Source organism: Glandiceps talaboti, chromosome 4 (genome assembly GCF_964340395.1).
Source record: "Glandiceps talaboti chromosome 4, keGlaTala1.1, whole genome shotgun sequence".
In the NCBI taxonomy this organism is placed as follows: Eukaryota; Metazoa; Hemichordata; class Enteropneusta; family Spengelidae; genus Glandiceps; species Glandiceps talaboti.
This window is the reverse complement of record NC_135552.1, coordinates 19,695,050-19,708,955: the sequence shown is the minus strand read 5'-3', so window position 1 is coordinate 19,708,955 and position 13,906 is coordinate 19,695,050. Positions and strand designations below refer to the sequence as shown.

Here is a 13,906-nt window from a genome sequence, read left to right as displayed (position 1 = left end):
ATACATTGCAGGATACACATACTAAGTACAAATATATGTTGAATGAGTTCCTTGCTTTAAGTCTGTCTGAGAATATAAACAGGATACATTGCAGGATACACATACTAAGTACAAATATATGTTGAATGAGTTCCTTGCTTTAAGTCTGTCTGAGAATATAAACAGGATACATTGCAGGATACACATACTAAGTACAAATGTATGTTGAATGAGTTCCTTGAGAATATAAACAGGATACATTGCAGGATACACATACTATATGTTGAATGAGTTCCTTGCTTTAAGTATGTCTTGTCACACATTGCATTCATTTCGATAGTATGATAATTACTGACAAGTACAATAAAAGGGACTGCTATATAAAGCCGACTGACCATGCAGTGACCAGACTATATACAGCTGCATAGAAACACTGGCATTATACCAAGTAGACATACCTTCTAACACATACAGGAATTGTTACAGACAATAGCAGGTAAATGTTATAATTCATCTGTTAGCTACCTTAAAAGTTATTAAGATTACTTCACTGTGTAATTTTTTGAATTAACCTTTAATAATTCTGTATACAAAACTTTGAGTGAGTGTTATTTACTAACAATTAATTAAGAAACTTAGAAGTCACTAATAATATATAAATCATTTTTTAGACTGCAACCATGCATATATAGAATTATATTATTTTTTTGTGGAACTTGACTGGAGTTATTTTGCTTGCTATGATGAAACTTTAATTTGAACAGTGACATTTTTCATAGTCAGTATTTTCAATTCACAATTATATGAGCCGTCAGATGACAAAAGGGACCTTAAGTCCCGCCAATAGAAATCGAGTAATCGTTCGATTTATACGTGGTACGCGTCCACTGTAAATCTGCAGAGTCGCAGTGACACGTCGGCAACGATTTTTTCTTTCAGTCATTCATTCCTAACCGTGCACTTCTCTAGCTTATAGAACTACCACTTCCGCAGTATATAATGTAAATACAGTAGTTTAATAGCCAAAATAATTTTTTGTGCGGATTTTCTTCGAAGTTTCTAACAATAAAATACATGAACAAAAGTTGTATCGACGGGGTTCAACATGCGGTGATGATCGACATTTACTTTTACATAGGAAGGGCCTGTGTCACTCACTTCAATGTACTTCATTGCAGAATGTCGGTCTTTGAAAGTTGTATTACTAGATATTGATAATAATAATAAATATGATGCAATCCTAGTTGAAATGATGATATCCGGACATTTCTAGTCGGAGTTGCTCTCATAATACGTTATGTTGCCGTGTCGCAGATCGCGATGTCGAATCGTCGCGATCGAGGTCACTTGACCCGGGAAGTAGATTTTCTGAGGTCATTCAAGGTCAACCTTGTTTACTTCGTATCAACTATATGTAGCGGACATTTGCAACTGAAAATAATATACACACATCGATCCATTGCAGACATGAGTTCTGAGCGACCCGAGCGAGAAATCTACTTCCCAGATGAAGATCTCGGTCAGGAATTTTCAAGCAGCCAACACGAGTATGAAGTACCAACTACCATGTACCAGTGACAGCGTCGCCAGGCCATGATCAACTGAATCCTCCGGTGATGTCAATATCAACGGAAACAGTATGTCAGGTACACATGTTGTTGGTGATGACGAAGTTGATGGTTGTCCTGATTCAGATGATATCCACGACAAGCTTAGTGCCGATATTGACGAATTTTCGTCACATGCGGCACAATTGTCAAGCGAACGATGAATTAGTAGTGGCGAAAGTGAGTCCTCAATCAATAGTAGTAGTACTAGCTATCGTAAAGATCGAAGTTGAAGACAAAGTGATCAGAAATGGTTGTTGCAGTGCTGACTGTCGCAAACACTTTACTTGTCCTTGGGTTTGATCCAGATTCATGCAATGATGACAACCCAGATGCAGTCAGGAAACGAATACGCCACAAGTATGCATATTACGATGATGGAGAAGTTTGTAAAGAAGCATTTTTAATTTAACACAACGTTACTTTGAAGTATTTAAATACATATGATATGAGACAAAATGGTCCAGTCCCACGCATTCATGGAAACACAGATAAACATCCAAAGCATACCTTAAAGTGGCCATATGGATGAGGATTGGGTATTTAGTTTTGGATTTTTAATTGATAAAACAAATTTATGATAGCGTCCTACTTGAAAAATAAAAGTGAAACAACATTGTCTCAGTCTATGTTTGTCACTTAATACGTTGAAAAAAGCCAACAAATATGTGAGAATGTTATTGTACGTACAATAACAAACATTTTTACACATTTATCATGCTTTTGCAGTTCATTGAACTACAAACAAGAGCTTGGTATATGTTGTGTCACATTGCTTTTTTCAAGTAGGAAGCCATGATAAAATTGTTTTATAAATTAAAAATACCGCCAATGGCGTTGTAGCACAACTGTACAGTTTTTAAAAATGCTAACATGCGAACAATAAGTGTTCATTTGGTGAATGACTATCCAGTTGCCTATCCAACCATGTTGCTATCTTTACGATATATGCTATCATTTGGCTGTTGCTATGGATGTGGTCTTGTTGCTAGGCATATTTACATACATTTTTTGAATATTTATTCAATTTTCTATTAATCTCCATTGTTATCTTCACAATATATGTGATCATTTAGCTGTTGCTATGGGCGTGGTCTTGTTGCTAGGCACACTTGCATACATTTTTTGAATGTTTATTCATTTGTCTTCTATTCCTGTTGTTATCTTTGCAATATATGTGATTATTTGGCTGTTGCTATGGGCATGGTCTTGTTGCTAGGCATATTTACATACATTTTTTTGAATGTTTATTCAATTGTCTATTAATCCCCTTTGTTATTTTTGCAATATATGTGATCATTTGGCTGTTGCTATGGGCGTGGTCTTGTTGCTAGGCATATTTGCATACATTTTTTGAATGTTTATTCATTTGTCTTTCTATTCCTGTTGTTATCTTTGCAATATACATGATTATTTGGCTGTTGCTATGGGCGTGGTCTTGTTGCTAGGCAAATTTACATCCATTTTTTGAACGTTTATTCAATTGTCTATTAATCCCTGTTGTTATCTTTGTGAAATACACGACCGTTTGGCTGTTGCTATGGGCGTGGTCATGGTTGCTACGGTATTTGCATACATTTTTTGAATGTTTATTCATTTGCCTACCATATGATGTTGTTATTTGACCAAAATATACTGCCATTTGGTTGTTGCTAAGGGCGTGGTCATGGTTGCTAGGGCCAATTTTGTCAAAATGTTTTGAAGAATAACATGCAGAAACATCTCACCAAGTTTCAGACTCGGTGACCAAGTACTTTTTGAGATACAAGTTTTTGACGCAAAATGAACATTTTTACACCTAATTTGCATATCACTCATGGAATCATGGTATGCTTAATATTTCTTTGTCCATACATCCCTAGATACATTCCCATTAAATTTCAGCCCAATCTGCTCACTGACAGTAGTTTTGGAATTATAGATTTTTAACCAAAAAGACACATTTTTAGCCCTAATTTGCATATCACTGATGGAATCATCCCGTCATGGACAAATCTTACTTTACATCCCCTTAAGAATGTTCCCACCAAATTTCGCACCAATCTGCCCAGTAGTTTCTGAGTTTAAGTTTTTTGACCAAAAATCAAATTTTTTGACCCAAATCACACATCTGTGATGCGATCATTTTGATTTGAACAATTTCCCAACTAGACACCCAAGGTAATGGACCCACCAAATATCATGGCAATCGGTTCAGCAGTTTTTGAGTTTAAGTTGTTTACACACACACACACAGACAGACAGACAGACAGACGCCGGGCGATCCCTATAGCACTACTGAACCTCAGTTCAGTTGTGCTAATGAGGTTCAGTAGTGCTAAAAATCAAAAATAAATACCCAAACCTCATCCATATGGCCACTTTAACATACGAACAAGTTAAACACTGTATTGAATTTATACTTCGGTATGCTGAAAACCATGGACTTCCACAGCTAGCAACACCAAGAGGTACAGATAACAAACCACCAGTACATGTACCAGCTACAGAAAATTATAAAACTATACATGCCCTGCACTGTACTGCTTGTGATGAAGCATAGCTGAGACCATTTGGATATGGCAGATTTCAACTTGTATGGCATCAGATTTGTCCTCATGTGCAATTTCCAAAATCTTATGTTTGTCATAGATGTACGGACTTTTGAGAAAAAAAGTGTTCAATGTACACACTGAAGAGGAAAATGTTCTGACAACACACATCAATGAATCATCAGGCAGAGCATACTATAGAGAATGCATCAATGTAGCTAAAGATGAACTGATAAATTATGATTTACCAATTGAGTATGATTTGCCAACTGAACCATGGAGTAATGATTTGATTTGATTTCATCACACTTTTGATCTTGCCCAAATATGTCTTTCTCCCTCATAGAGTTTGCAGGTTAGGCCAATGTTTTTAAAAACACCATTAAACATTCAGTTGTTTGGCATATGTAGTGAAGGTGTGCCATGACAAGTTAATTATTTAATAAATGAACAGGAAATCATAGGTGAAAATGGCACAAAAAGTCATGGTCCTGTTGTATCCTGTCTTCACCATCACTTTGAACAGTACAGCTTTGGAGAGCAAAGCTGCTCTATGCATGCTGATAACTGCAGTGGTCAGAACAAAAATAAGACTGTCATTGCATACTTAGCATGGAGAGTAATTATAATGACAGGACTTCACAACTCAATTCAATTAAATTTCATGATGTGTAGACACATCAGATGCACTGTTGATGTTTTTTTTTAATCTTATAAAACAGAAATATAGAAGGTCTGATATTGATACTTTACAGGAGCTAGCACCCACAGTCAATCAGTCTTAAATGAGTATCAATTAGTAATTCATGTTACTTAATAATATTATTATAGTTATCATTATAGCTTGACTTTTATGTAGTGAAAATATGGAGACAAAATGGAAAATTACATTTGGTAGTGAGAATCTTAATGGCTAAATATGAAGGGAATCTCTCCAAATCTTATATACTACACATATATAAGTTTGGTATATAAACAATTGTTATTTGTCAATTTTTCTGATCTGTATCGTGATACATGTTGTGGTCAGATAAAAATGGTACAAATGAAGTCAAGGAATAATTGCAGGATTATACATGCAGTTGGTTCTTCATTATAGAGTTCATGCAGTGTATCACTGCTAACATGGGGTATTTTCTTTTCTCTCTCTCTGTGTGATTTTGATTACAAAGTAACAGAAGTATGAAGCCCTCTCTACTCTGTGTATTACACTGTATTGGTCTTCTGACTATATCAAGTCTACCACTGACGAATTCCAGTGTAGCTGTTACTGAAAATGAGACTCAGAGCCTTCAAGGTGGCAGCTGTCATGGAATACCTGGTATACCAGGAACTGCAGGTATTCCTGGAATTCCAGGTAAGCAAATAGCATTTTGTTGGTACACACAATATAATAAGCTCGGAGCATACATATTTCTCCATTTCCAAATCAATTACCATTCTTGCAAGCCAGAGCACATATTTCTGTTGACGCAATGGCGGGTATGCTATGGATGGTGTTTTAAGAGGTCTCAGTGGTTTACGATGATTATCAATTAATGGAGAGAAAAATTCTTTCTACCTCACTGTATCAAACTAGAAATAGCATATTGTAATCATGACGTTTTAAAACAAAATGCATCAAAGTAATGAGATTACTGGACCAGATGTATTTATCAAAATATGTTTTTGAGATCTAGAAGTACCATAAATAGTACATTGAGTGACAGGTTTGTTGAGAATTTAAAAAAAAAAAAAAAAAAACCTAGACAAACTATTCTGACAAGAAACAATTTTTTTTCTCTTGGCCTTACATGTATGTCTCCCATTGGTAAATTTTTCACTTAACTACTACTACTAGGTCAGAATGGTTTACAAGGTCCTGCTGGACCAAGTGGAGCTGATGGCCTGACAGGAGAAAAGGGTGAACCAGGACTGAAAGGTCAACATGGTGAGGCAGGAGTAAAGGGAGAAAAAGGAGATACTGGGCAGGTACGATACCCTGAGAAAGTAGCATTCTCAGTTGTGCGAACTTCATCAACAGGACTTCTGACAGGTCTTCAGTTACTTCATTATGACAAAATTTACACAAATATTGGAAACGGATTTGATGGGGCTACAAGTAAATTTACCTGTCCTGTAGACGGTGTGTACTTCTTCACAATCACAGCATTACGAGACAATTCAAATAGGTTAAAACTTTGTTTGGTTAAGAATCATTCGCGACTACCATGTGTATATGCTGGCCATTCAAGTAGCAGAAACCATGGTTCATCCAGTAACAGCGTTATCTTAGAGCTGAAGCAAGGCGATGAACTTTGGACTAGAAATGAAGCCAACTCTGCTGTTTATGGTGATGCTTATGAAGTTACAACCTTTTCTGGTTATCTCCTCTTTACTAACACAGACTAGTAAAATATCTTCTAATTAGTAATATTCTGTTTACTAATTTGTTTAGGGAAAAAAAGTCACTTTTTTATATTTTGTTTTGGGATATGTTGATAAGTAGATTTAAACAATGGCCACACAAAAAGTAATCAATGCTTCTTACATTGTGTCAATGGAAAGAAAAACATGTATGTGACACACAAGGTGTAAATTTATAGGTGCTAGTTGAATTTAATGTCTGGTACAATTAAAATCTGATGTATAGGGAAAAACTTTATTGCATGCCTGCATGCAAAAGATATGCAAATGAGGCTCAGGGCATCATCATTTGTTGTACATGAAAGTATGTGATCGCACTCTTGGTTTTTTTTTTTGATAAACATAATAATAACAGAACCGATTCCACGCGAGTTCCAATGTGGCTACTCAGGGGTATTTGCACTGATTTGCAGTGTTTTCTGCCACACTTTCTCTTGCTATACTGGTGAAAGTATACAGCCACACAGATCGAACACTGCAAGTTCTGATGCAAATACCTCAAGTACACCACGCTTGCACTTGTCTGTCATGGAGTTCTAGCATCTAATGCTTTTCATGCGATAAAACAATTTTTGTCATTTGACAAACTCACCCAATATTCCTGTGAAGAGGAGACAGTGAATTTTCCTTCATACCAGACATCACCTTGGTCTCCTTGTTCTGCCCACATCTTGGTCATAGTTTGAGTACTTGACTCCATATATACATTGAGTGCATTTACTCCAGCTCCATTCATATGATACCAAAACTTGAAACATTTTTCTAGATATAAAAGAAGAGTATATAAACATATGCTGAGCATATACATATGAAATCGATGGTATTAGAGTTTTCATCAAAGAAATTGTTTCCTGTTTTCTTGTCAGTAAAATGGCTGTAATGGAATTGCCCGGGTATGTACAGAGAATTATTTGTCATTCAAAAATATTTGAAAAAGTAACCTACCAGTGAATGCGCCTGTGTTAGTTGCTGATAGATGTTCACTTATCAACCAGGCTTTGTTTCCATCATTGCCAACTGATGTTTCAATATAGACATAGTAACCTAAAATAAGAACAATTCATACGAATTTAATAGCCAACAGTTTGTGTCATGAGGGTTCTCCCTGGCCGCAAAGGAGTGCTGGTCAGTCAATATTTTGTTTCACGTGGGTTCTCCCTGGCCTCAAAAGAGTGCTGGTCAGATACATCAGTATTAAAAGATGGCAGCACAGTTTACTAGTCACTCCATTATTTGTATTAAAACTGAGAATGATGGGAAGCATTTTATTCATTTTCTGAGTGCCAGCTGATACGCATTGTGAAAACTCTGTACGAAGTTTCAGGTAATGGTAAATCTCTTTTCATGTAGATTTCTCCTTGTGCATTTTCCCCATAAATCTTGGTTCTAAATATTTTTACAGGGTTTCTTTTGGTCAATTTCCACTATTCATAACTAGTATCTTCTGGTATAGAGTATAGTGTTACAAAGTATATAACTGTATTATAAACACAGTAATTGTATCTAGGTTACCCGACCGTGTGAGGTCTAATTGATTAATGAGATAGTAATACGAGCTAGACCATGTTATTACTTGTAATTAAGTGAATGTTGCAAGTGTCACTACAAGTGATAAATCACAACTTTTAATGAATTCAGCCTTAGTAGAAAAGGGTATTTTCAAAATAGATTATCTCTGAATTGAATTAACTGTACTTCATAAACACTTCCTATATAAGGAAAAGAATTGAAGTTTACTGTAAACATGTTATTTACTAACCATATTTGTATTACGGAATGAAGATTTAGATTTGAATAAAATGTGAATGTTGGGTGTATGCTAATAAGCTACTTTACACAGGGAGAGATCTTGCGGGGCAGCGAGGAGAGCAACACGTCTTTAACTTACGGTAACTGATCTGCATCGTAGTAGGAATACTACGGAAAACTAATTGTTTCTATCTAGTTTGAACTGCCGTAAGTGAAGGAAAATGAATCCAAAGATCTCGTATTGTTGGTTCAAGCATACACCTACTTCACCAAAAGTAATATTTTGTGTGCTTGTGAGTTTATCCCCTGAATACGTGTCCTGAGATTCTGGTACCTCTGAGATTGACCGTGTGCGTCTGAAGTTACAACTTGAATTTGGTCAATAACTACCAACACCAAAGACAAGTCTGTAGCAATAGTATGTCATTCCTATTAGGCCTAAAAAAAATTGTTTGGTTCCGTTACCCGACTGTACCCCACTTAGTTTTTCACCGCCCACCCTAAACTTTTTTTATGTTTTCAAGAAAAAATAAAATCACAAAAATTGTGAAATATCGCGAGAAATAGTGGATGCATAAACTGACATCAACTTAAAAAGACAATATAAAACTGTTCTTCCAATCTGCAATGGCTGTACATCTGATGGGATGAAACCAATAACACAGAGACCATATGGAAAACAATGGTAACTACCTGAACTAGACAATCACATATGAAAAAACAGCATATAAAAGAAATAATAAAAATCTACCTACCCCACCTACTTTTAAATTAATCGTAATCAGAACCACACAGTTTTTTTTTGGACTTACCACTGTTCATTTTTTTGTAGTAGTTCAGAAATCAGGGTGTAAATAAAATATATTTCAGCTAAATCACTCCACCCTCTTGAGCTGTTATTGTATAACATAAAATTATAGTATAAGCAACCAACCTGATGGTGTACCAAGTGTATGATCAACAGAAGGACCCGTGTAAGAGGTAGGACTAGATCCGGCAATCCTTATCCAATCATAATCATCATCTTTTACATATTCGTTACTCCAACCACACATGTCATCTTCAAAGCTACACCATCCCTCAGCCTGACAAGGTGTGTTATCAATCAAGACATCATCTATGGCTATATCTCCTCGGTCTCCATTTCCAACTATGCCTTCAAATAGCACCTACAATGAACGGAATTGAATACATTTTGTGCTAAAAGTCTACAGTAAAGTTTTCATTTAACAGTCCCTGTGGGAGCACTGTAAAGAATTAACAGTCCATCAGGACCAATACATCATTGTAGTGAGTTCACAGTAGTATACTCTAAACCTGGAAATGTTCGCGTAAGATTTTCGCTAATTTCGCTACAAAACAAAAATGCGAAAATATTAGTAGTAGCGAAAATATATATTTCTGCATAATGCAATGTACCAGTATGGTTATTAGTGAAAATTAATCTTTGTGAACTACATGAAGACTGTAAAATCGCAAAATTTTCTAGTTGTGAAAATATGCAGGTTTACAGTATCTCAACAGTTAAAATTCCATTTTTCAAAAGGTCAAAATACAAAATTACCTGATAGTCATTGCCACTAGTTTTAGGCAGCAGTGGTACGGAACCTCTTCTCCATACCTCACCTTGATCACCAGATCTTGTCCAAACTGGTGACACAAAGATTTCAGCTATGTCTCTCTGATAAACATTGAGTGTACCAATGTTACTGCCATGCATGTGATACCAGAATCGTAGGCATTTCTCAGAGTCTGATGTAACATCAGCTGTTATGAGATGAGCCATATCACCTGGAGATCTACTACTTGATGTATCAATGTAGGCAAAGTAACCTGTAGATAAATTAAAAATATATCTGACACTTGACCAAACATTTCATCAGCTTGGTAGATCAAATGATTTACAAAGGTTATAACACACAAGCACACATGATATGTAAAATCTGAACAAATACTGGGATGATTCTGTTGCATTTGGAAACATATCTACATGTATCATACCTTGAAGTTGTTAAACCTGGATAAAAATTGTATACTTGTTCATAAAGCTTTCAGAGTCAGCTAAGTCCCTGATCACTCAACTAAGTCTATGATTGTGACCAGGAACTCAGTTCAGTCAAAAAGCTTAAGATGAACAAGTATGTAATTTGTATCCAGAGTTACCATGGCATGTTCAAACTTTATTACTAATTAAGTAAATGACCTGGATAGATGAGTCTACATACACCTACATAATATACTGGTATGTGTGAGTAAAGACAGTGGAGGGAAGAGAAACTCCACTGTCTATTGTGTGAGTTACTAAATATAGTCTACCTGTTTGAGTGCCTGTTGTGTGATCAATACTTGGCCCTGTGCCAGCAGTTTCAGTTCCATTGTAGCCCCTCATCCAATCAAAATCATCTGAGTTGTCAGAGTTTGACCAACCACAGAAGTCAAAATCAAAGTCACATTCAACTGTAAAGACAATGTGATCAACACATGATTAGACTAATTTTATTATGCTGTAAACACAACTTGCCAACATTGTAATTAAAAGTTAAATCTGAGATCATTTGCAACCTACATAATATCTTTCTATTAAGATAAATATATGATATGTCTATCAGCTTGATACTGTGCAAAACACTTTGTGGTTTCTTGTTTTATCAACCATATGCAATCAATTTGGAAATAATTTTTCTTATGATGTAAAGTTACAAGATATATATATATATATATATATATATATATATATATATATATATATATATATATATATATATATATATATATATATATATATATATATATATATATATATATATACATATATATACATATATATATATATATATATATATATATATATATATATATATATATATATATATATATATATATATATATATATATATATATATATAGTACATATACTTACAATGAAAGTAATATATCCAAGTCACAAAGAAAGGGGATTCAAACAACTACATTTACTTGTTTCAGGCAAAATGTTTTTATAGAAAGAAAGAATTATGGATAAAGAGAAATGCATGACAAGTCAAATGAATTCATAATTATATAACAAAATAAACAGGTGTACACTTACAATGTGGTGGACATAATCCAGGTGTAACTGAAATATCATCCAATGAGATGTCACTTCTGTAGTGAGTAGCTCTCACAGCTTCAAATATGATCTCATAATTCCTAGATGGTTGCAATTCTCTCTGTGCATATCTCCATTCATTAGCCTGGCTACCCATTCTTCTCCAGATCTATGGAAAAATAAAATAACCAAACATGTTCATCAGATTGGTTGATCAAATGATTTGCAAAGGTTATAATGCACAGTCAATCAGTTCAAAGTTTTTGAGTACTGAGTTTTAGATCTGTCTTGATCGTCGACCCTCATCTTTGGAATTTGTCATTCTGATAAGGATCGTAAACCACACCAGATCAAACTGCTTGCACATTATAATCTTTAGTTTGAATGATATATAAACTCTGACCACTGTGTAGAATTATATCATATTTTCTAGTTCTGTTATACCATTTCACTAACGTTGTCATGAAATTATATCAATCTAACAGTTAGCTACAACAGTTCAAACAAGAAAGCACACTCATAAAAAACAGAATTTCATATCTGATTCACTTCACATACATAACTTAGCAGCTATTAATATTATAATAAGAAAATATTTAGGCCTAATCACCTTGAGATATCTAAATCTGAAATTAACAAATAACACTATATAGTTACTATTTTAACAAATTTTCATTCCATATCTATGCAAGTTTGGATTGGTAATTTTCAAAGGGCATAACACAAGACTTGTACAACTAAAACACCCTAAAATATGTTATTTACCATGACTTCTTGCCCATTGTCTTCTCTAATGTAGACATTGAGTTCACCTACAGAGCTGCCAAACATATGATACCAAAACTGTAAACAGTATCCATCACCTCTAGAGGGCACTAGAGCTGATATCAGTCTTGCTTTATCACCTGCATCCTGATTGGTTGCTTCTATGTAGACATAGTAACCTGAAAAAGAACATTTTGTACATCGCATAACAAACTAGTCGGTTCTGTTCACATTATGAGTACATAATATAAAGTGAATGTTTTGTGGATATACCGTATATAATTTTTTATTGCATCATTAGCAGACACTTTTTGTGATGTATTTCATTCATAAACAGATATCCAAAATTTTTCCCCATTTAACTGTCAGATCTGTCTGCCTACATTTATATAAAGTCAAACTTTGCAACCCTCAACTCCACATAATAGCTGAATATTTCCCTTTCACACAAATGAGTGTGCTTGATCGAGTCAGCAGAGTTGCAAACAGAGAATGACATTATACTAACCTTGATCAGTTCCTAAGGTGTGGTCAAAGGATGGTCCTGAATAATCTGTTGCTGTGTCACCTTTATTTCTCAGCCAATCTAGATCATTAGCTGGGTCCTGACGCCAGTCACAGAAACCAACCTCAAAGTCACAATCATACTCTGGATGTGTAATAAATTACATTTAGTATACACAAAACTAACTATAAATATATATACACATAAAATGGATAAATTACCCTTACACAACTTCATTTATTTACTAGTCAAACAAAGAATACATAATCACAAAAAAAACACATACAATCACAAGATATGAGAGACACAATATGATAGGTTTCGGTGACTAGGGCCTGGCATATAGCAAAAATAAATACCAGTGACCAGTCCCAATTCAGAGAAGTCACAGCTAGGTCATACATATGCCTGTGAAAAATATTCAAACTGTATATAGGGTGGTGATGATAATACATAACTCTGGCAATTCAACTCACTTTTAACTATATCTGAATATACAAAGGAACTGGTTATAAAAGTGAGAGCATTGAAAGCACATATACTATCTTTTATTTGTTTTTATTTCCTTCAGAGATTGATGTCACCTCAAGTACATGTACTTGCATATCGGGGCCTTTTTGTTCAGGTTCTGAACTCAAAAAATCAAAATTTTCGAAATGATACTTACGATACATGAGAGGTGTAGTTGATGGAGCCTGTGTGGTGAGTGCTGAAAGGAAATCAACACTTAAGGTAATGATCACAACTTGGCAGCCACGAAAAAGTTTTTAATGTTTTATCTACAATATGACAAACTATTAATGTTTACCCGTTTACCTTTATGTCTGTAATATCAATTTTGTAAATATCAAACTATATCCACTCACAATTGAACTAGTTTTGTTGTCATTTCAAAGATTAGTTTCAAATCTATTCACAGCTCTACTGCATTCCATCCCGCTTCCTGTTCCTTGCATTCAGTCCATTAATTAGGTCATAAAACTTAACAAATTGAGGTCAAATTTGAAACATGTTTTATAAAAAAATATATACTACCGTTCTCACCTGAACAGACAGTGTCAGTAAACATGACATCATCAACAGCAGTATCACCTTTACTAGATGACCCTCTGATAGCTTCAAATATAAGTTGATATTCTGATGAGCTAACAATATATATTTGTCCTGGCAACCACACATCACCATGGTCACCAGTCTGTGACCACAACAAAGATGGTGCGTTTCCAGTATACAGATGAACATTCAAAGTACCAACATCTGAGCAACACAAAGCAAA

At 34.8% G+C, this 13,906-nt stretch overlaps 2 protein-coding genes across 7 annotated transcripts in view; one reads left to right on the top strand and one right to left on the bottom strand.

Annotated features, from left to right (window-relative positions):
* Positions 1-333: 333 nt before the first annotated feature.
* Positions 334-9,101, top strand: LOC144433924 (cerebellin-1-like). Of its 6 annotated transcripts, none has more exons than XM_078122333.1 (4): positions 375-475; positions 1,445-1,625; positions 5,296-5,474; positions 5,958-9,101. In XM_078122333.1, the coding sequence occupies exons 3-4, from the start codon at positions 5,300-5,302 to the stop codon at positions 6,506-6,508; spliced, it is 726 nt and encodes a 241-aa protein (XP_077978459.1). In that variant the 5' UTR covers positions 375-475; positions 1,445-1,625; positions 5,296-5,299; the 3' UTR covers positions 6,509-9,101. The 6 variants fall into 6 exon arrangements, with proteins under 6 accessions (XP_077978456.1, XP_077978457.1, XP_077978459.1 ...); XM_078122332.1 differs by having other exon boundaries at positions 5,290-5,474; XM_078122330.1 differs by lacking the exon at positions 1,445-1,625 and having other exon boundaries at positions 334-475; positions 5,290-5,474.
* Positions 7,077-13,906, bottom strand: part of LOC144434281 (MAM and LDL-receptor class A domain-containing protein 1-like) — a 63,651-nt gene continuing 56,821 nt past the window's right edge. Inside the window, exons 76-84 of the mRNA XM_078122734.1 lie at positions 13,675-13,887; positions 12,634-12,774; positions 12,126-12,304; positions 11,361-11,529; positions 10,589-10,729; positions 9,837-10,105; positions 9,207-9,441; positions 7,469-7,567; positions 7,077-7,285 (exon numbers count right to left, since the gene is read on the bottom strand). Of these exons, the coding sequence (XP_077978860.1) occupies positions 7,077-7,285; positions 7,469-7,567; positions 9,207-9,441; positions 9,837-10,105; positions 10,589-10,729; positions 11,361-11,529; positions 12,126-12,304; positions 12,634-12,774; positions 13,675-13,887 (1,655 nt within the window). The remainder of the gene's footprint in view (positions 7,286-7,468; positions 7,568-9,206; positions 9,442-9,836; positions 10,106-10,588; positions 10,730-11,360; positions 11,530-12,125; positions 12,305-12,633; positions 12,775-13,674; positions 13,888-13,906) is intronic.